Source organism: Bubalus bubalis, chromosome 19 (genome assembly GCF_019923935.1).
Source record: "Bubalus bubalis isolate 160015118507 breed Murrah chromosome 19, NDDB_SH_1, whole genome shotgun sequence".
Taxonomy (NCBI): domain Eukaryota; kingdom Metazoa; phylum Chordata; class Mammalia; order Artiodactyla; family Bovidae; genus Bubalus; species Bubalus bubalis.
The window spans coordinates 37,453,860-37,477,279 of record NC_059175.1 but is presented as its reverse complement, the minus strand read 5'-3'; the positions used below and the strand labels follow the sequence as shown (position 1 = coordinate 37,477,279).

The 23,420-nt window shown below is 40.1% G+C and overlaps 1 protein-coding gene across 1 annotated transcript in view; it reads left to right on the top strand.

Moving 5' to 3' along the window:
• Window positions 1-18,013: 18,013 nt before the first annotated feature.
• The window catches only part of SLC1A3 (solute carrier family 1 member 3), an 80,487-nt gene continuing 75,080 nt past the window's right edge, over window positions 18,014-23,420 (top strand). Inside the window, exons 1-2 of the mRNA XM_006059555.4 lie at window positions 18,014-18,170; window positions 19,777-20,048. Coding sequence (XP_006059617.1) covers window positions 19,868-20,048 — 181 coding nt within the window. The 5' untranslated portion in view covers window positions 18,014-18,170; window positions 19,777-19,867. The remainder of the gene's footprint in view (window positions 18,171-19,776; window positions 20,049-23,420) is intronic.

Below are 23,420 nucleotides of genomic sequence, written 5' to 3'. Positions count from 1 at the left end.
GATGGACATGAGTTGGAGCAAGCTCCGGGAGTTGATGATGGACAGGGAAGCCTGGTGTGCTGCAGTCTGTGGGGTTGCAAGTAATTGGACACAACTGAGCAACTCAACTGACTGAGATGAGAAACAAAGCAAAAACCCTGTTAAAACATTGGAAGAAAATCTTGGAGAGTACAGTACTTTTATACCTTTAGAATGGGTAAAGTCTTTGAAAGAAATATTTAAAACCAGAAGCCATGAAAAAAAGTAACAATAGCAAACTTACTGCTTAAAATTTCAAACCTCAGATGAGAAAAGACACCATAAATAATGATAATGTTGTTGACCAAAGCCTCAAGATGTCCCATAGAATATCATTACTCTACCTTTAGGAGTAGTATTGTGCCAAGAAGTGGGAAGTATATCGTAAGAGTTCAGGACACAAATTCAGAGACAGCAGAAGTTCTCCACCCTTCTGCACCATTGTTCCTTTGGCAATCTTATGAAGTCCCTCTCAGGATTAAACAGAAAATGCATAATGCAAAAGATTACAAAGGGAACCAATTATTTTGAAATTCAGTTATATGTATATATGCTTCTCTACTAACACAATAAAAAAAGATACAGTGTCCAATCTAATAATTACTGCAATTTTGAAGTACTGTTGAACTATCTGAAACAACTGTAATGTGATATAATGCTATCTATGTCAGTGACAAAGTCCAGGTACTGCTAATATTAATATGGCTTGTTGCCTACATTCTTAAGTGAAAGAATTGCTGAATTTCAATTAAAAGTTAATGAAAGTAGGACTTCCCTGGTGTTTCAGTGGTTAAGAATTCACATTCCAATACAGGGGGCCCAGGTTCAATCTTGGCCAGGGAACTAAGATCCCTGGCCAATGCCACGGGGCAACAAAGACCCAGTGCAGCACCCCCAAAAAAAGTTAATGAAAAGATTGAAAGGAAAACTGTAATATTTTTCACATCCAAGTTCATGGACACCTAGGTTTTATCAATAGAAGACCCTTTGGACAGCTCCTCCAACCCCAGGTTCAGAATTCCATGGGAAGATCTTGACACAACCTCAAAATATAAAGAAATGCAAAGTCTAATCAAGTGTTGTGGCTCCCCTGTGGTTGCTTAAATAGTCCAACCTCATCCCACTCTTTACCCTTCAAAATCATGAGGGAGATTTAAACAGCATCTCACAGCATGGCAGTCAGGAGTTGAGAAGCCAAGCCCTGCTGTCTGCTGCTTCCCATAACACACCTAGCCAAAATCTCTGGTCAACGTGCCACACTGATTAGCCAGGAATGTATAGCTGGAAACATAATTCTAAAATATCCCTTTGGGAAAGCAACTCTCAAATCCTCTGGATGACATATTTATTTTCTAAGCAAGCAAGTATATATAATCCTGGGGAGATTTAGAATTAAATACAGAGGCCATGTAAATAAGACCAGGTGGCTCAGTGGTAAAGAATCTGCCTGGAATGCAGGAGACTCTGATTTAATCTCTGGGTCAGGAAGATCCCCTGGACTTCGAAGAGAGTGGCAACCTACTCCAGTATTTTCGCATGGGAAATTCCATGAACAGAGGAGTCTGGCAAGCTACAGTCCATGGGGTCGCAAAAGAGTTGGACATGACTTCTCGACCAAACAACAAATTCTACGCTTGCATTAAATTTCAAAAGAATCTGTGACTAACTGGTATTTTAAGTACTTGTTTACAATAATTTGGCATATTGGACCATACTTCTGCTTTTTCCTCCCTTACCATGAGGGCTCTTTTCCCATCCCTCCATATCTTTTTCATCTCTGGGTATTGGAGAGCCCCCAGCCCATTCCTTGATTATCAATTCTTGATTATCTATCTCTAGCTACACTCACACCCTGTGGAGACAAAATCCAAGTTGTTAGTATCAAACTGTGCCCTAGCTTTAAACACTATATAGAATTTGATAACAGCAGATCTAATCTCCAACCAGACCTCACCCCTGAATTCCTTCTCTTATATCTAACAGCCTATTCGATATCCCTACTTGATTACCTTTTGATTTCCTGTCCTGCCCACACCACACACAAGTCTGTTCCCACTCTTCCCCAAATTGATAAATTACAACCACAGTCTTCCAGTTTCTCAGGCCAAAAACCTTGGTGTCATCCTTTTTGAGCCAATACATGCTTATGAAAACTTTGGCTAACAGTATAAAGCAGAATAATAGAGATTCCATTAGATATAACTTCAGCCTTTGTAATAGTGTTTGGTGTACTAGCATGTATAATGTTAAGCAAAATAAACTGAACTATTTAATTTTTAGTTGTTACATTTGTTATGAATCTTTCTGCTCTGTCTCCAGCACACCCATGCACTCCCTTGGCATGCTCATTCAGAGCTGGAGCTCTTAATTCTGTATGTATGACAAATATGGAATGCCGGCTTTCCATCTCTCTTGAATGCCATTGCCACCCAGCCATCTACATTTGGAGATCTGAGAGAATCCAAAAAAGCTCTTCCATTCCCTACACCTAACCGAAACCTTCAGCTTTCCACCCATTTCAGTTAAACTGTTTACGCAGTTACTCAAGCCTAAAACTTCAGTTCCATCCTTCACTATTCTCTTACCTTCATACCCTTCATTCAAACATTATCAAAGACTGACAGTTCTTCTTTCAAAAGACATCCACTGCTTATAATCTCTCTGGTTAGTCACCTTAATCCAAGCTACCATCATCCTTCCTTGAGGCTTTTCTAGTGGTCTCTCACCCTATTAACCATTCTCCATGCAGCAGCCAGAGTTCGATTTTTTTGTCTGTACCAGGATCTTAGTTCCCTATCCAAGGATGGAACACAGGTCTCCTATAGTGGAAGTACAGAGTCCTAACCACTGGACCACTAAGAAAGTCCTAGACCACTAAAAAAGACTACTTCACCCCTCTGTGCTAAGCTAAGCCCTACAGTGGCTTCTTCTCTCTCTCAGTGAGATCCAGAGCCCCTTCCTGAAGCCATGTGCATTTCTTTGTTGAGGCTCTATCTCCCACTAGAATGCAGACTCCAGGAGCATCCAGACCTCCTTTCCTTTCTTCACCACTCTATCCACAGCACCTAAACAGTGCCACACACGGAGCAGGGACTCAACAGAAATTTGTTGCATAAAGAGTAAATAAACTTGAAGTTTGGGGTTAGCAGATGCAAACTAATACATAAAGAAAGGATAAACAGCAAGGTCCCACAGTATAGCACAGGGAATTCATTCAATATCCTGTGGTAAGTCATAATGCAAAAAAAATTTTAAGAATATGTACATATATATAACTAAATTACCTTGCTGTACAGCAAAAATAGCACAACATGTAAATCAACTATGCTTCTATTTTTTTTTAAAGTAAATAAAATGTTGGATGTGGATGAAGCAAAATTTGGGGGTGCAAAGGAGTATAGAAGGGCAACACTTACATTTTCCTTTATAATTTTTACTCTTTTGTAAAGAAAATGCATTTTGAAGACTTAATCCTCAAAAATTTTAGAGGGGAAAAATTTATGTAAACATGTTAGCAAGTTTAAGCTTTCCATAGGATTGAAGGGGCACTAGAATAAGACAGAGAAATCTACAGTGGTGGAGATCTACCAGAAATCTACTGGTGGAGCTGAGGAAGCTGAACAAGTCACATCAACCTTTTAGGAAAAATGTTAGAGAGGAGTCTTCCTCTGGTTCACAATGACTTCCTAATGAGAATCAAAACCCCAGCTTCCACCATAGCCAGTTTCTACCCTTTTGAAGATTATCTGTGCCCTTGTCCACTCTCTTGTCTTGTTTATTCTTTTCCTTTTTCTCACCCTAATCACATCTATTTTTTTTTTTTAGTTAATTCCACACATGTATTTAAATCTGATGGTGAAAGTGAAATTCCTCAGGTGCGTCCAACTCTCTGCAACCCCATGGACTATAGCCCACCAGGCTGCTCTGTCCATGGGATTTTCCAGGCAAGAGTACTGGAGTGGGTAATCTGATGGTATGAAGATATAATTGGTTATAAAAAAGAGAACTTATTGTGAGGTGAACAGCACAGCAAGCATGATGGATGATACAGTTCTTGAGAGTAAGAGGAGTTTTCCTCAGCAGAATAAAATTTCTTAACACCAAGTTACAGTCTGTTGGAAAAGACCGTGATGTTGGGAAAGATTGAGGGCAAGAAGAGAAGGGGACAACAGAGAATAAGATGGTTGGATGGCATCACTGAAGCAACAGACATGAGTTTGAGCAAACCCTGGGAGATAGGGAAGGACAGGGAAGCCTGGTGTGCTGCAGCCCATGGGGTCGCAAATAGCTGAACACCACTGAGCGACTGAACAACAACAGCAACAATCTTATCCAGAAGACCCAAGAAAACAGTTCTAAAAAGCCAGCAAAGAAGCAATAAATTCTCTGTGATAAGAAGTTGAGAAAGCCAGATATTCCAAGTGGGTTAAAAGAATGCCAGAGGCATAGCTTCAGGATTGACATATATACATTGACCATATTCTAAGAGTAGGATTTGCTTGGTCCTGGTGATGGTACTATTATTTGTAGTGAAAGACTGGTGCAAAAGGTGGTTTGTTGTTGTTCTTCAGTCTGACTCTTTGAGACCCCATGAACTGCAGCATGTTAGGCTTCCCTGTCCTTTGTCTCCCAGAGTTTGCTCAAACTCATGTCCATTGAGTTGGTGATGCCATACAATCATCTCATCCTCTGTCGTCCCCTTCTCCTCCTGCCCTCAATCTTTCCCAGCATCAGGGTCTTTTCTAATGAGTCAGCTCTTCACATAAGGCGGCCAAAGTATTGGAGCTTCGGCATTAGTCCTTCCAATAAATACTCAGGATTGATTTCCTTTAGGATTGACAGGTTTGAGCTCCATGCTGTCCAAGGGACTCTGAAGAGTCTTCTCCAGCAACACAGTTCAAAAGCATCAATTCTTTGTCTCTCAGCCTTCTTTATGGTCCAACTCTCACATCCATACTTGACTACTAGAAAAATCACAACTTGGATTATATGAACCTTTGTCAACAAAGTAATGTCTCTGCTTTTTAATACACTATGTAGGTTTGTCATAACTTTTCTTCCAAGCAGTAAGTGTCTTTTAATTTCATGACTGCAGTCACCGTCCACTGTGATTTTGGAGCCCAAGAATATAAAGTCTGTCACTCTTTCCATTTTAACCCAAGATAAATTAACCCTTCAGCAACACTCCTTTCCCTAAATTCACCACCACACATTTTAACCTAGAGACAAACCCTGGGCTGAAATTAGATTGGGACTACATTTTAATCACTGAACTGTTCCATAACAAAAGGCCTCACCTGGTGGCTCCAATTTCCTGCAAGAATTTGAAAGTTGGACAGGCAGTTCTGAGTCACATTGAATTTGGTGAAAAAAAGATTTAAGCAGTGGAAGGGGAAACTCCATCTTCCCTGTCAAGGAAGTCGGCAGTGAGTTCTGCCTTAAAAATTACATTTGAAAACTTAACAGACATCTAAGAGGGATTCCAACAGATTATCTAATAAAATTATTCACTGTCTTCTACATGCTGGTAAAAGCTACCTTTTCTAGGCTTCTCTGTCTGCCCCTTTAATGTTAGCAATTAGTATCCTTCTGTCTATCTCTGCTATGCTATGCTAAGTCATTTCAGTCGTGGCTGACTCTGTGCGACCCCATAGATGGCAGCCCACCAGGCTCCCCTGTCCCTGGGATTCTCCAGGCAAGAACACTGGAGTGGGTTGCCATTTCCTTCTCCAATGCATGAAAGTGAAAAGTGAAAGTGAAGTCACTTAGTCGTGTCCGATTCTTAGCGACCCCATGGACTGTAGCCCACCAGGCTCCTCCGTCCATGGGATTTTCCAGACAAGAGTACTAGAGTGGGGTGCCATTGCCTTCTGCTATTGGCCCCCAAACAGTCCTTCCTGTAATGGAGTCGAAGGCAACCAGGATTTTGACCTGAGTATGCATTGGGGTGGAGCTAAGGCAGGGGCATAGTTGAGAAGGCCTTTTGTTTCTGCTGATAAAGATCCTGGAATATGAAAGAATGTAGGCCACCAGGAGATCACTTCCCTGGCATCTTTGTTACATTTGGATACACTGTTCCTTTTGATTCTTGAAGATGGGTGGTTCTCTGAAGTTCTTAGGGTCTGATCTTGTGGTAGTTGGTGCTATTGCCTGTTTGACCTGGTTATAGAAAAAGACTTGAGAGCTTTACAAATTGCATTAATACAAAGCTATCTTTGATCTTGACAAGACTTTTTTCCAACCCAAGAAATCCTTGTCAAAAAAGCAAAGGTGGACAAGAGATAAATGAGAAGTTTGGGATTAACAGATATACACTACTATATATAAAATTAACAAAATACAAGGATTTATTTGTTCTGTACAGCACCAGGGCTTCCCTGGTAGCTCAGACGGTAAAGAATCTGCCTGCAACACAGGAGACCTGGATTTGATCCCTGCATCAGGAAGATCCCCTAGAGAAGAAAATGGCAACCCACTCCAGTATTCTTGCCTGGATAATTCCATGGACAGAGGAGCCTGGCAGACTACAGTCCATGGGGTCACAAAGAGGCAGACACGACTAAGTGACTAACACATTTACGTTTACATAGCACAGGGAACTAGAGTCAATATTGTCACAGTCCGTGTGAGAGTTGGAAAAGAATTTTGAGACATGAGGCAGAATGAGAGGAGAATAAAGTTGACTAGAGTGAGAGATGCTGTTAGAATAGCAGGGTGGCTCAAGGGTGAGCTGAATGCTTTCCCAGGCTTGCAGCCAATTTTTATAGCCTCGAGACAGAAAATTCCTACTGGAATGGTGGCATTAGGTGATTGGCTAGGATGCTATAGGGTGGATAGTAGGGTGGGTATTTTACATAATATGAGGTCACAGAACTGGCTGGTTTAGATCCGGAAGCTCATGGCAACAACTGCTATGGGGCTTGGTTAGTTCCAGAGATTTTTATCCTGTGGTACAGTGTTCCACACGGGCAACCTTGGTATAGGGCTCCACAGATATCTTATAGTAGCCTATAACAACAACAACAAAAATTTAATGAATATATATGTATATAGACATGTACATATATATATAACCAAATCACTTTGCTATACACCTGAAACTAACACAATATTGTAAATCAACTATACTTCAATTTAAAAAAAAAAGAATAAAGCAAAGTATCCAAGGTCTTTCTACCTTCTTACTCTCTACTTGTCTAAACACAGTATGCCTGAGACCTCCCTCGTGGTCCAGTGGCTAAGAATTTGCTCTAGTAATGCAGGGGATCCAGGTTCCATCCCTGGCCAGAGAACTAAATCTTGCATGCCACAACTAAGACCCAGCGCAGTCAAAAAAATATTGAAAATAAAACACGGAATACTCGACCTCTTCTGTCTTGTCTTTCACTTGTGCCATATTTTAATAGCTTCTCTGGAGTCCATGCAGTGTCTTTGCTCTTTGGTTTTGCCACCTGAAAGATTCTCCCGAGCTATTCCTGTGTATGTGTGTGTGTGTGTGTGTGTATGTGTGTGTGTGTATTAGGCCCTCAGTCCTGTCCCACTGTTTGTGACCCCATTGATCATAGCCCACCAGGCTCCTCTGTCCATGGAATTTTCCAGGCAAGAATACTGGAGTGGGTTGCCATTCCCTTCTCCAGGAGATCTTCCTAACTGTATTAAAAAAACTTCTCCTGTAGAGTTCCTTCTGAAATATTGCCTCTTCCATGCAACCCGCCATTTCCCCCTGAAACTAGAATTAATCTCTCTCCTGTGTGTCTAGAGAGTTTAATTTTTCAATCTCATCAGGCCTTATATAGTCATCTATCTCACTGCATATGTTCTCCGTACGATATTGTAAGATCCCTGAGGACTGCAACCATTTTGTCCTTCTCTGTGTATTCGGACTTCCTTTCAGTGTCTTCAGACCTGTGGGAATTTGTAGAATTCAGAAGGCAGTATTTTCATCAGGAGTGTTCTTTCTCAAAGCAAAATTGTGTGGCACTCAAAGGCCTGAACTTTGAAAGCAAGTGGCTGCGGTAGAATCTGAGTCCAACCACTTAACCAGCTTGTGATCTTGGCTGGGTGCTCATTCTCTCAGAACCTCAATTCCTTCATTGGGAAAGTGGGAATAATAAAATTTAGTAACAATAGGGTTGTTGTGACAAGTAAATGAGGCAAATGTAAAGCACTTGGCACAAGGCCTGGCACACAGAAAAGATTTAATAAATGGTAGCTGTTTTATTATTATTACTATTACCATAGCATTAAACCTCTGTGCACAGACCAAAATAGTCTCAACACATGCTAATCTATTTAAATAAATTGAGAGAGAATGGACTGGAGAGCTTGCTTGTGCTGCCAAGTCTAAGCACACCTCTATAAAGAGTAATCACTTATAACAGTGCTGTCCAATAGAAAGACAATGCAAGTCACGTATGTAATTTTAAGTTTTCTATTAGCTACATGAAAATAAGCTACAATAAACAGGTGAAATTCTTAAACATATTTTTAATATATTTTCTTCAACTTGATGACAGTCAAAGAGGAGAGTGAAAAAGTTGACTTAAAACTCAATAATCAAAAAACAAAGACCACGGCATCCAGTTCCATCACTTCATGGAAAATAAATAAGTGGAAAAAATGGAAGCAGAGGCAGATTTTATTTTTCAGGGCTCCAAAATCACTGCAGATGATAACTACAGCCATGAAATTAAAAGACACTTGTTCCTTGGAAGAAAATCTATGACAAACCTAGACAGCATACTAAAAAGCAGAGATGTCACTTTGCCAACAAAGGTCTGTATAGTCAAGGTTATGGTTTTTCCAGTAGTCATGTACAGATATGAGAGTTGGACCACAAAGAAGGCTGAGTGCCAAAGAATTGATGTTTTCGAATTGTGGTACTGGAGGAAACTCTTGAGAGTCCCTTGGACTGCAAGGAGATCAAACCAGTCAATCCTAAAGGAAATCAACCCTGAATTTTCATTGGAAGGACTGATGCTGAAGCTGAAGCTCCAATACTTGGGCTACCTGATGTAAAGAGTTGACTCACTGGAAAAGACACTAATTCTGGGAAAGAATGAGGGTAGGAAGAGAAGGGGATGGCAGAGAATGAGATGGTTCAATGGTATCACCAACTCATTGGATACGGGTTTGAGCAAACTGGAAGATAGTGAAGGACAGGGAAGCCTGGTGTGCTGCAGTCCATGGGGTCACAAAGAGTCAGACATGACTTAGTGACTAAACAACAACTTAACCCAATATCTAAAATATTATCATTACAAACATGTAATTAATATTAATAACTGTTAATGGTATACTTAACATTTTTTGGATTAAATTTTCAAAATTAATATATACTTCACACTTACCCAGTGGTTCAGATGGTAAAGAGCCTGCCCACAATGTGGGAGACCCAGCTTTGATCCCAGGGTCAGGAAGATCCCCTGGAGAAAGAAATGGCAGCACAGTCCAATATTCTTGCCTGGAAAATCCCATGGATGGAGGAGCCTGGCAGGCTACAGTCCATGGGGCCGTGAAGAGTCAGACACGATTAGTGACTAACCCTTTTCACTTTCACACTTACAGCTCATCTCAATTTGTACTAGCCACATTAAAGCACTCCATAGCAACTTGTGGCTGGTGGCAGCCACATTGGACAATATAGCTTTCTACCATGGGATCTGAAAATATCTCCCTTATAAGTGAGTCAAACGATATTAGGCTTTCACTGTATGTTTCTCTGAAAATGACTGGTGGGAGTGTGAACACCAGGTTCAGGTGCTGACTTTGATGTTCACTTCGTTGACTTTGGGCAAACCATTAATATGGCATTTCCTGCATCTATCCTGGTGCTTAGCAAGGTCACATGGCCATAAAAATTATGACCCATTGCTCAGTCCAGTCTGTCTCATCACCACCCACCATCCCCTCCCATCCCCTGACCACAGGCCTGGGCCTGAGATCTGCAAAACATACTCCCAGACATCTTACCTATGGCTGAATTTACTACAACAAGCCATGCCTCTGTAAGATTTATTAATTGAGGCATCGCTGAAACTGTGGGGTCCTTAGAGTTTAAGGCTTTTGTCTTTTGCTATGAAGTTATTCTATCCTATTACAGTGCTTTTCTTAGAAATTGAGTACTTTGAGTTACCTGATACAGTCACTTCCATATCTTGCCCTGGGAACCCACTCAGGTTCACTCGCTAGTGGAGTGGATGCCAGAGGGAGGGCAAATCCAGAGGCTCTGGGCATCCCACCTCCACATTAGACTGATCCTTGATGTGTGATATTACCGTTTGTTCCATCATGAGATTTTATTTGAACAAGTGAGTGAAAGTCGCTCAGTCGTGTCCAACCCTTTAGGACCCCATGGACTGTAGCCAGCCAGGCTCCTCTGTCCATGGGATTTCCCAGGCAAGAATACTGGAGTGGGTTCCCATTTCCTTCTCCAGGTTATCTTCCTGACTCAGGAATCAAACCCAGGAAGCTTATAACAAAGTGTTTATCAAATGACAAAAATAATACAATTTAGAAATAAGTTTGATGTCCTTTATTCAAGTGAAAACAATCCAGGGACTATGGGAGCACAGTTCATCATAAGTAGTGGAACACCCTTCCCGGGGGATTTTGGGCAAAAGTTAATTTGTAGAACTTTAGAAGAGGCCAATTGGCCTGAAGGCCTTATAAGGCTGGCAGTCCCTATTTTCTGGTAAGGTAAGCTAAGGCTTTGCAGGTGGTGCTAGTGGTAAAAAAAAAAACCGCCTGCCAATGGAGGAGATGTAAGAGGTTTGGGTTCGATCCTTGGGTCGGGAAGATCCCCTGGAGAAGGACATGGCACCCTACTCGAATTATCTTGCCTGGGAGAATCCCATGGACAAAGGAGCCTGGCAGGCTATGGTCCGTAGGTCTGCAAAGAGCTGGACACCATGGCAGTGACTTAGCACACAAGCCAGCTAAAGCTGAGCTGGAGATTTGGAGTTGGTGTTTTAGGTTTCCTTGACAGTGTGGGCTGACTTGGGTTTTAATGTGTGATGTGGGCTCATACATGAATTAACTTTATCAGGTTAAAAAAAGTCTGAAACCTAGTTTTTGTCTTACCTTTAGTTTAGTCCCAGGATTTTCCCAAGCTTCCACAACCTGACCCCAGCTTCCGTGTATGTTTCTCCAAGACTAAATTATCTCCTCAAGTTTTATCTGTTGATATTAAGAGTTTTTTTCAATATTTATTTCTTTAGGCTGTCCTGGGTATTAGTTGCGGCATGCAGGATCTTCTCAGTTACAGCATGCAAGATATTTATTTGCAACATGCCAACTCTTAGTTATAGCATGTGGGATCTAATTCCCCCACCAGGGATTGAACCTGGGCCCCCTGCACTGGGAGTAGGAAGCCTTAGCCACTGGACCACCAGGGAAGTCCCAGTATCAAGAGATTTTTGAAGAACCTACTGGAACTCATGCAACAGTGATAGAAATATCATTTTATAACTGAAGTCTATCGACAGGAGTGAACAGGTCATCCTGTGAGAATGTCATTTCATTTTGGCAGGTGTGGTCCTATGTGAGAAAAGAGCAGGATGAGGGTGGAGGCTTGGTTTTGCCACTTCTGTGACCCAAGGTGAACTGCCCCACAAGGCCACAGCAATCCCCCTGCCCAGCCCAGGAAAATGGGGTTGGTAGCATTCTAAAGGTTTCCTCTTTGGTCTTTCAATTTAGAATCAGCCTATAGACGTGACATTAGCAGAAGATGGACTTCAACTCCTGAGCACAGCACAATGTACATTTTAAAGCATGAAACAACTTTATTCTGACCTTACCCCAAATTACTCCCACAGCATCCGATGACCAAAAATTATTTCAGCCACTGAGATTGATTTGTGTGCAAGACCCAGACAGTTTCCACCATTCACCCTGTTTTCTCAACTCAAAGCTGCATTTTCTCTTGCTTAAAAAATTTGCATATTTTCTCAGTGCCTGTTTCTGACTCACAATAAACAATGCCCAGACCTCCTGCCAAAAAAATGTCCAAATGCGAAATAGTTGCTATAATAGTCGTTTTTGTGATGGCAACTTTGAGCTGTGTGCTTTTAAATTATAATTACTTTTTTCCTTACAAAAAATGTGTATCTGTCTTGATTGCTGTAATTATGATTCTATACTTACAAACACTTATAAAAGATTCATGTCATTGCTGTGCTTCATAAAACCCATGCCCTTCAATAAGCTTCCTTTGGTGACTGTTTATATGTTTGTGTTTAATTTGTGGCAGAGAAATCTAATGAGAAGCCATTAATCACTGAGTGCATATAAAAATTTGTGTCCTTAACTAAATAGACCGAAGTGAATGGGGCAAGCCTATTACTGGCATGACAAATTTAGAATCATAGAACATTGAAAGGGAAAGCGACTTGAGCAAAGTAACGTAGTCTAACCTCATTTTGGGCTTCCCTGGTGACTCAGTCTGTAAAGAATCTGCCTGCAATGATGGAGATGAGGGTTCGATCCCTGGGTTGGGAGGATCCCCTAGAGAAGGGAATTCAACCTCCTCCAGTACTCTTGCCTGGGAAATCCCATGGGCAGAGGAGCCTGGCAGGCTACAGTCCATGAGGTCGTAAGAGTTGGACATGACTTAGTGAGTAAACTACCACCAATCTCATTTTACAGATGACGTGCAAATTTGGAAGGGGAGGAATTTGTGGTTTAGTGATTAAAAATATGATGGGAGCTGGAATGGGGCATCTAAATTCTAAACCTGGACCTGGCACTAAGGAGTCCTGGCACACGCTGACTTGACTTCCTCATTCATCCTTCTTCTCAAAGATGATGCCTAGAATCTGTGGATTGATGAGGGGCTCCCCTGAGGGAGAGAGGAGGGGGACACTGAAATAGGTTCTGACATCCATCTCCTATCCATTCCATTAGAGTAGCTCCACTTGGATTTATTTTTTATTCTTTTGCCCATGTCACCCGACCCCTGTGGTGGAGGGTAGAGTTCTAACCACTGGACTGCCAGGGAATTCCTTCTCCTCCTTTTAAAGTTTCATGTTTTCTGAGATCCTTTCTTCAAGTTTTAGCACTGGAGATGGATTGATATAATTTTTCATATTTGTGGCTGTGATGTGTCCATTTATTCATGTAATAATTCCTACTTAACCAGGCAACCATCTGTATTAGTAACTGGGTGCGCAGTAGCTGTAAAGACAGACTGCTCTCAAAGAGCCCGCAGTCTAGAAAGAGAGAATTACAGAACAGTGTGGCAATCACTCTGGAAATTTAAACCCCAGGAATCTTGGGAGCACATAGAAGGGGCAGTCAACCCTATCAAGATTTGAGGAGGAAGAGAAGGAAGAGGAGAAGTTTAGGGTTGACTTTGCAGAAGAAATAACAGATGGTGGGCATTCCTTTTAATGTCCTTTACTTTCTTTTCTCTTTGTCTTAATAAAAGCTACTGAGGACTTCTTTTGGAAAAAGATGAGAAACCAAACTTCCGAGAACTGTTAAGAGCTCTTGTCACTCACTGACTGTAATCCTGGGCAAATTGCTTAATCCCTATGAAACTCCATGTCAACATCTGGATATACAGGGCCAGTAATGATAGAATGTTCCACAAAGTACTATCACCAAGATTGAATTAGATAATGTGTGTACAAGTGTTTACAAAACTATAAAGCCCTGTAAAAATATGGACTATCATTATTGCTAACACTCTGCGGAAAGCTTTAATTCCCACTGACCTACCCGATCTTTCCCAATTACACCAAGATTCTGGTCCTGTGGAGGTTTGGCTCACATCGAACAACTGGGAAGGGAGCCATTTCACAATATGAGTCATAATTAATAGCAATAAGGCTTGTGAAATCTTCATTAAAAAGCAGACCCTCTTTAGTTTTAGGATGAAGAGAATGTGTTACATTTCAGTAAACCATCATTGTGTCCAACTCTTATCTAACTTGGGATAAAATGGTTGGTATAATTTCTTACCACCTGCAGATTTATTGAGGGGGAGTCCTGTTGTTCTTTTTCTCTATTATAGTGGGACTCCCTAGGCGTCTGCCCTTGCTCAGACTGCTTCTTAAACCTCTTCAGGGGTCAAAACATTAGAATGTTCTAGAGAAACCCACTGGTAACTAAAAGGAGTGAAGTGGGTAGGCCCAGAGATCTGGAAAGAAATTACCTCTAGGGGAGGTGGTCTCAGTTTAATTCCAGCCTGTCTGTTGAATCTCCATACCTTGAGGTTGTCTGTACTGTTCAGTGTAATCTTTTTTTTATCTTTAAATGTGAGTGTGAATCATTCTGGTTTGTAAAGGCTCCTCTGTCCCCTTGGCTTCCTTACTCAAGTCTTGTTCCCTTAAAAGGTTTCCATCAATCTAAACCTAAAATCACTCCAATGATTAAATCCTGTGGCTCCCTCTTGCTTAGGAGTAGAGTTCAAGGTTTTTTTAATTTAGTGTTCTGGCTCCTCTGTAAGTTACCCTGAAGAAGGGCAAGGCAACCCACTCCAGTATTCTTGCCTGGAGAATCCCATGGACAGAGGAGACTGTCGGGCTACAGTCCATAGGATCGCAAAGAGTCAGACACCACTGAACCGACTTAACACAGCACACACAGAGTAAGAATAATGTTGAGCTAGGCATAGCTTCTCCAAGAGTCTCTGAGTCTCAGAGGAAAACCTGGTAAATAGGCTGCAGGACAGGGTTCCCATAACTTTCTGTGGGCTGCTCCCACTGCCCACTGAATAATTACAGACGTGTTTGTGGCCTCCTAGAGAAAAGGGGCTGGTTTTTGGAGCACAGCACTTGTTCAAGGTTTGTTGAATGAGTGACTATGATAAAGAGTACTTTTAGTTGTTCAACTCTTTGTAACCCTATGGACACTTTCCCGCCAGGCCCCTCTGTCCGTGGAATTCTCCCGGCAAGAATACTGGAGTGCATAACCTTTCCTTTTTCCAGGGGATCTTCCTGACCCAGGGATCAAACTCGGGTCTCCTGTATTGCAGGCAGATTCTTCACCTTCTGAGCCACCAGGGAAGCCTAGCTGCCCACTAAAATTGGGATTTTCAGGCTTCACATAGGTTCAAGATAAACCCAATCTGTTAAAAACCTAACCAGAATTCACCACCAACGTTTTGTTGTTTTGCTTTTTACATTCGGGCTCAAAAGGAAAAAAAAATTAAGACAAAATGAGAGACCAGCTACCATAAGTACTGTTTCTATGCCTGCTACCTCCAGTACTTTCACTGGAGTTAAATAAGCCCCCTTCATTGTCCTAATATTCTACAATTTCCAAATTGCAGAAGGAAAATTGACATTCCTTATGGTAATCCTAAAATGTAAACTAAACAAGAATGGACAAAATCTCCCTTGAAATGACAAATCAAAGTGAAAAATATTCAACAAAAGTTAAAAGGGTTTCTAATCACATTCTTCCTCAAATTCCAGAATTCCCTTATCTTGAATGCTGAAATTTGATGGTTCTGTACTATGTTACAAAACTTGCTAATACGTCAAACTTCAAACTAATGGAAATTCAAGGATAGGTTGGATTTGGTTGTTTCTTGTTACTGTGGCATTTCCCCTCACCTCCCACCACCCCAGTTAATTCACCTACAACATACTTTATAATAGCATGTTCAAAGAAGATTCTTGAAAGTTTTCAAAAGAAATAGCATTTGCCTCATCCTTTTTTTTTTTTTAACTCTGGAATAGAAAAATGAATATGATTTCCTAGTCCTGCGTCTCCTACCCACAGTAGCATTAAATAAAATACATATAGAGACGTGTTCATAATTTCTTGCTGTTTGGCTTATTTAGTATTTCTATGAAGGAAAAAATGTTTGAAGGCTCAAGGGTCTTATTTATAAAATGGAGGAAAAGGAAGAAATATGTTGAGTAAACCCAAGTTGTCCCGAGGGCATTATTGCTATAGCTTTCCAAAAGAGAAAGTGGTACTTAAAAGTAGTAATTCCTAATATTTCCCCCAGACTACACCCTTGTAATTCAGATGAACTCTGAACTGAGACTCTTTACATCTCATTTTCTCATTAGGTTTTTATTATAGCCAACAAAACTTTCAGTGGTGAATTACTTCCCTTCTCTGGGGTTCACCAGACTCCTATAATGTCTGTGCTAACTAAAATAATGAAATGGTTTTTAACTAAGATTTGGGGATTAGAAAAAAAGGGATAAAGAGAGGGTACTAGAGCCTTCTCATCTCTATACTAACCAAAGTATGGTTTTCTAATCCCTTTTCTTGTCCCCCTACTCCAAAACAACCAGAAATAAAAGATGGAAATGCCACTTGACTTGAAATTCCATTTAAAATTATATAAAGATTTCTCTTTTAAGTTCTCTTGAAATACAAGACATTTCCTCAAGAAATGTGGACAAGTTAGGCTTAAATCCATGGCTCACAGAGGACTCAGTGTAGTAAATAAATGCTTTAAAATGTAGTCAAGGCATTGAGAAATGGCGCCTAGGCCAGAAGTGCCAACACAAAAAGCGATTTTGTTTGTTGCCAAGTGTTATTATGTCACTTATTCATAAGAGTTAAATTTAATATTTACTGTGTATCAGGTATAAAACCCATTCTTGCTCTCAAAGAACTTACAATTTAGTTGAGAAGCCAGAAATTTTACCAGGATTTTTTAAAAGAAAAGAGTGGTAGGAGACTTGTAATTAAATGTTAAACTATGTGATACAGATGCTAAGCAAGCTAGGAGATAAAAGAAAGAGAAAGACTGCTGAGGGTTGGGACTGCCAAGAGCATATATTTTCAATAAACCCTTAGAATGATGCAATTTTAAAAGTTGTTGTAATTGCTGCTAATTTATACTTTTAGCATGTACATGATTCACCATTGCTTTCCAACCAGGAGATGTTCAAAAAAGTATAAACATGCAACAGTTGAGACTTGGCAGGAGACATATCTTCAGAATCTCCCTGGATTTGCTAATGAGAGAAAAAGACATACTTTCTTGCTGGAAAACAGACGTAAGAATTAAGTGGATTTTGTATGGGGAATATAAGATTTAATAAACAGGAATACAGAACTCTGGCTGTAATTTTTGGTATGAGTTTTGTTTCTATTAAACATTTTTTCTTCTTGCTAAACACATTCTAAGTTTCGGAGTTGAGTCAGGCTCAAAAATTTTTTTTTTAATTTTTAAAAACCTATTTTCACAATCTATTTTCTTTAAAAAAGGTGGACTAGAAGTACGAGTTACAGTCTCAAGGGAATGAGAATTTTCTAATTCCTAAAAAACGATGGGGCAGGTGGGGGTGTAGAGGACATATAGCATCCTTTAAAATTGAGGCATCTGTCTGCACAGCAAACTTATCTTTTGAAATTACAAAACTTCAAGTGTGCATTTATACTCTTGGTCTTAAAATGCTTTTTACTTTAGTAGTCTAGCAAAGGTCTTGGTCTCTTTGTGTTTCTTACCTTTTTTAATCTTTGCCACCAGACAATTTGAACTAAAATTATATGTGTTATAATAGAGTTTTAACTGCTAAAACAGAGGCATGTCTCATCTTGTGTTTTGAGTAAGTTTAGTCAAGTTTAGAGCATTATAGCATTTCTTTTCTCCATACTTGATTGCCTTCTGGGTCTTCCCAAGAAATGTCAGTTATTTCCCCAATTCTAAAAAGAGGGACTCTTTCATAATAGTGTACAACCAGGCAAAAGAGCACACTCGTGTTTCCTTAAGGGGAGGAAACCAGTAACAATGTGAGATAATTAAATTTAGCTCCAGAAATCTCTTCTTTGAAACGTTCTAATCAAGACTTCAAGCTTTCTGAGTGTGTGTGCGCTTTATTCTTCAATTCTTCCTGGTCCCGGTTTTGCATTTCTAATGAAAGTGAACTGACAAAGCGGCAAAGTGGTCTAAGGAGCAAAACAAAGCCAACAAGCAGGCTTCTGGTGCGCCAAGATTAATCAATATTCCAGAAACCTCGGGTTTCTCCCCTCCTTCCCTGTGGTGTTTTCATTTTTCCCCACTCCCCCTTTCCCGGGCACAGACTCCGCCCCTTTTCTTAAGTTGCCCTGATAGTAATTTGCAGTTTCAGAGCACATGCACGCCTCGCTCGCTGCGTTCTGTTGCTCTGCCGTACCTGCTGGGAATTCACCTTGTCATTGCCTGGGGTATCTTCCACCCGTTACAAAATCCGAAAAAGGTAAGTCTGACGTCCTGTATTCCTGCTGGGCTTAATTTCTAATTCCATTTCTCTGCCCCTGTATTTTGTTTCCCAGGCAGAGGAGTAGCGAGAGTAAAAGCTAGCCATTTTGGTAGATAAAGTCCATGTTAGTGATTTAATGCAAGGAGCGTGTGGTGTCTATTTACGCCGCGTCCTCTCTTAATTTGGAGTTGAGTCATTCAGGGTGGATTGGGGGCAGATTGTGGTTCCGGCGCTAGAAAAGAATCAAGGCTGAGCTGGTCTGTTTAAAAGTGACTGGTAAAGGGAATGAGAGATCAGTAGGGGAAAAAAAAAATCTGGTCTCTCGCGTCTCCTCTGCTTTACTTCTCCGTAAACGTTTAATCTGCTATGAAGTCTTGAACGACCTGTACGTCTTATTACCACTGACCCCAACCTGCAGTTTTATTTAAAAGTCAAAGCTGTTAGGGTTGTTTTCCCCACACGCCCCGCACTTGAATTTGCCAAAAGCTTCCGAGGAGTCCCTCGCTTTCTAGTTACTTCCCCCACGGACGCACACGCTGGCTGTTCGCCAGATACTATACACGTCCACAGGCACCACTGCTTTTTACTTGGATTTATCGTGGGAAAGGTTATGGACTAGAAATCTTGTAAAACAGCAGGAGGAATTTCTTGATCTTTCAAAAGAGCTGATTTCTACCAATGGGAGATTTACTTAGATATATTTGAATAACCTAGGAGCACTTTAAAGAAACTGGAAACCACACTAACTGTAATGTTTGGAATGAAAATTGGACTCATCTCTTCATCTGTTGTAGAAATCCTAAATTTTAAAATACAGAGAAGTGGGTGATAGTTTCCTTAGAAGACTTCAGCATGTTTGCCACAAAGATAAATGCTACTTTGTACTTCTACTTGTGACAGAAATGTAAATGAATTATGATTTCAGATCATTTATAAATGTGCCCAGCCCACTTTGCTCATTTCGTGAAAAAAACTAAAAAGTTGCCATGTGAAAGAGTCATTCTTTCTCAGGGCCTGTGGGTACTTGTGTTCTGTTCATAAGCATATTTACTATTGGATGTTATCATGACATTTTTCTTAACGGAGAAAATGGTTACTTTATTATATATAACAGAAACCTCTGACTGAAATCTCAACATCTTAATTCATTTTATTGAGCTGGTTATGCCTTTCCCATGTATACAACATAAGCCATTAAGTATAGTTATTGAGCGTTTCCTGTGCATTTAATTCAGTTGGACATTTATTGAGGGTGAACCCTGTGTAAGGCACCCAGCTAGGTTCCAGGGGATCAGGTTGGGGTAGGGGTTGTTCCGTCACACCCAGCTCTGATGAGCCCTTTTATAGCTTCACTGGAGAGGGAAGGACAAATTTTTAAAAACGTAACACAAGTTCCTGCTCATATATTCTGGATTTATGAACATGTCTCACACGTGGTTCAGTAAGATATCCACATTCGAGCCCTGCAGTCTGGCATTGCCGCTCTCCAGTCCTTGATTCCTAGTGAGATCATGCAGTTTGCCAACAGCTTCCCCTGGTGTGAGGCATCCCTGATTGTTCACCCCTGGGGGCTGTAACTCTCGTCTCTTTCTCTCCTGTCTAGTTGTGTTCTTTAACACCAAAGAGAACTGGCTTTCCGGGGCTGATTCCGTGACGTTGACGTTCAAAGCAGAGACACTCTAGAGAAGTAAAACATGACGAAAAGCAATGGAGAAGAGGCCAGGTTGGGAGGCAGGATGGAGAGATTCCAGCAAGGGGTCCGTAAACGCACACTGTTGGCCAAGAAGAAAGTGCAGAACATCACAAAGGAGGACGTTAAAAGTTACCTATTTCGGAATGCATTTGTGCTGCTCACGGTCACTGCAGTCATTGTGGGTAAGTCATTTGATAACAAAACCCCCTTCCAAAAAAAAAAAAAAACAACTGGATCTTGTTTCTTTGGGGCATCTGACTGCCTGGGAAAATTATCAGATGAACTGATTGTAGGTATTCAAAAGGACCGCCCAGGCTTTCCTCTGAATTGGAAGATTCTTTTTTTTCCCCTTTACATGACAGTCTGTTGGCACGTTTGGAACTTTGATAAACATGTAGGAATCTGAAGAAGCATCCTTAGGCATTATGCAAATCAATTGATTGTGTGGAGAAGGGAAATAAATCAAATGTTTTTCCATCTTATGTAAGAATAAAAGTGGATAATTTAATCATTAGGCCTGAGCGGTCAAATAACAATAAAAACAAGCAAGCACAGTAGATCTGGCCAAAATGTGATCCTTATACAATGTAACTTTCACTTAAAACTAATTTACACAATTAGTATACCCAAAATGAGACACAGGTCGCTGATAGTAATTATATTCTAACTGATGCTGTCTTGAAGCTGAGTAACAACTCTTAGACTTAGAGGCGGAATCTTTTTTGTTTGCACTCTCTGTCATCCAGTGACTGGGAAAGGTAAATTTCGGAAAATGTTAACACGGATCTGTCATTCATTCATTGCCTCTAAGTGCCTGACATAAATGGCTATAACTCTTTTGAAACATTTTAGCCTCTTACTAATTTAGCATTGTTGATGGCAATCTGTACAAATAAAACATTGTTTTGTTTGATTTATTGTTATCTGAAATTACAGTTCATTACTTGTGGGTAGCATTAATCTTCCTTTAAAATGTAGTTGGGATTTTTGACTGAACCAATATAAAAGTCCTTAGGCTAGTAAACAGATAAGCCAATGCCATGCTGTTAAAAACAAACAAATAAACAAAGCTTAAAGCTGCCACCAGAAAAGGTTTTAATCTCTAACTTGAAGTTTGCTAAAATCTCCATCAAATATAAGAGGTAATGACAAAACAACTAAGATAATTCTGTAGCATGTAAATATAATTGTAACTTTGTCCCCCAAAAAGGGATTCTTAGATCACAGACAAATATGAATATAGCAGAAGAGTAGTTTGTCACAAGACTTTAGATACATTCCATGTCAGTATCATTGGCTCCTTTTCGTAACTGTTGTTGATTAATGAGTGTTCAATTAATTCTAGAGACGTTCCAAGGGAAAGTGTCTTGACTGACTAGGAAAAATAATGGCTTTCTTTAGGTTGCCAGGTTTGAATACCTTCCTCGAAGAAGTATTTCAGTGCTGTGTCACTGTCTTGGAAGTTGATGTAAAATACATTATTTTCAATGAATTACAGTCACTGTCAAGCCAACTAATAGCTGCATAATATTAACAGTGAACATTTATACAGCACTATGCCAGCTACTTTCTAGGTGTTTTGCTTATATTAGCTCACTTAATCTTTAAACAAACCTATGAAGACTGTGGATAGGTATGATTACTCTGATCTTCATTTTATAGTTGAGGAGACTGAGCATGGAGAGATAAGCCACTTGGCCAACATCTCACAACCAATAAATGTTAGAGCTGCAAGTGAAACTCAGGCTGTCTAGAGCCAGAGGTGATTTCTCTTAACTACTCTGCCATCTTGCCTCTCTGCTCTCCTGACTAGTTTATATCTTATGAGAGTTGCCAGGAAGAAAAATACTGCCATGTCCTGGTAGAAGCCAATTACCAAGCAATGCTCGATGCATTCACATAGCCTTGTAATTTTGCTATATGATTTACTCAGTTAAATTCAGCAGAAAACGTATAATTCTCCTACAAATGATTAAGCTGCATCCCTATCATTAATTTAACAAATACCCATTTATTTTGTAACCCTATCCATATAATATTAGAGCTTAGTGATACTGGTGTATGTTTGGAAAAGATATAGAAACCCTGATTCAAAATGGTGTTCTAAACACAAGAGTTCAATTGCTACGACAGAAGTGTTTCATTTCAAGAACAGAGAAATAAAAAATGGTAAAAACCTGAGCATGGAAAGCAGATTGATGGAGCAGGAAGTTCTTAAGTGACTAAAAAGAAATAACATCTCTAATAGAAGGAAGATAATTCCAGATTTAAAAGTCCATTTTCTCTTTGAGTTCTGGGATCATTTCCTAGCCCAATGAGTCGTTCCTACAATTTGTGAGATTTGTGATGAGTTGGCTGAGCTGGGGTAGATAGCTTGGCAGGTTGCCCTCGGTGTTGGCTTTACTAATGGAAACTGAGGAGGTAGAAGTAAGAAGAAGCCACTAACAAAGAAACAAATAAAAAGAGCTCATTGACAGTCAGAGAGACCACTGAGTCTGCATAAAGGACTTGGAATCTCAATTTAGTAGCAAACAGGTTTAGGAAAGAAGGAGGATGCTTCGGTTATCTCTTGGTGCCTCTTCCATAGAGTGAAAACATGAATTTAGCTTGTCAATGGTACATGTCTACATCAACCTTAAAGAAATATTAGGAAAAGGACATGTCTGTACATGTCTTCTCAGATTTATTTGCTGCAGCATAAGAAAAGACTGGGAAGTTGCTAGGAAGAAAGAAGAAAATAGTTTCTTTCCCCAAAGATGAAATGAGACAAAAGAACTATAGCTATTACTTAGTTTTCGAATTCTTAGGTTTTGATTGCTTTTACTAAGAAAGAGTGGAAAAACCTACATATTGGGGTGAATTTTTTATTCCAATATGTTTTCTTTATCTTTTTGAAATAAAGTAAATGTTCATTTAGTGTGTGGAAATAGAAACTAGAAAAAGAGAGGAAGAGTAGAGACATGTAATTCCATATGCTCAAAAAAGTAGAGAATTGTAAATATTAATATTTCCATAGCAATTCCTCTACAAACACAGGCATAGAACTACATGAACAATTTGATGTCATTTCTATGCAATAATATTTCTACTGTCATTTCTAAGTGATATCAAAAGTCTGAAAATGCCAGGTTGCAAAGCCCATGTAACAGGAGCAGGTTAGCAACCTGAGAGAAGGCAGCGCCACGTGCTAGATGTCTTTAGGACAGTTCATCATGAAAGCATTAGATGAAGTGTCTTCCCAGGCTATTGCAGACAGCTGTCTGACAAAAGCCATACTGAGAAAAGTGGTTACCGTCCTTTCTCCAGGAAGCATTTTCTCATTTTCAACTGTGGTCAGTTGTGTTAGAGTGACCTCAGACATCTCCCTGAAACAAAGGAAAATCCTTTGTCATGGTCAAGTCACAGAATGTTACTCATTTCATGTGCAGGGAATGAAGAGAAAATAAAAGTGAAATCTCAGGCCAAAGAATTACGAAGAAAGGAGTCTTAAGATCAGCTTCAAGGGGAGGGAATCTTTAAATAGAGTTGCAGAGAATTAGATGGTGGTTTTACCT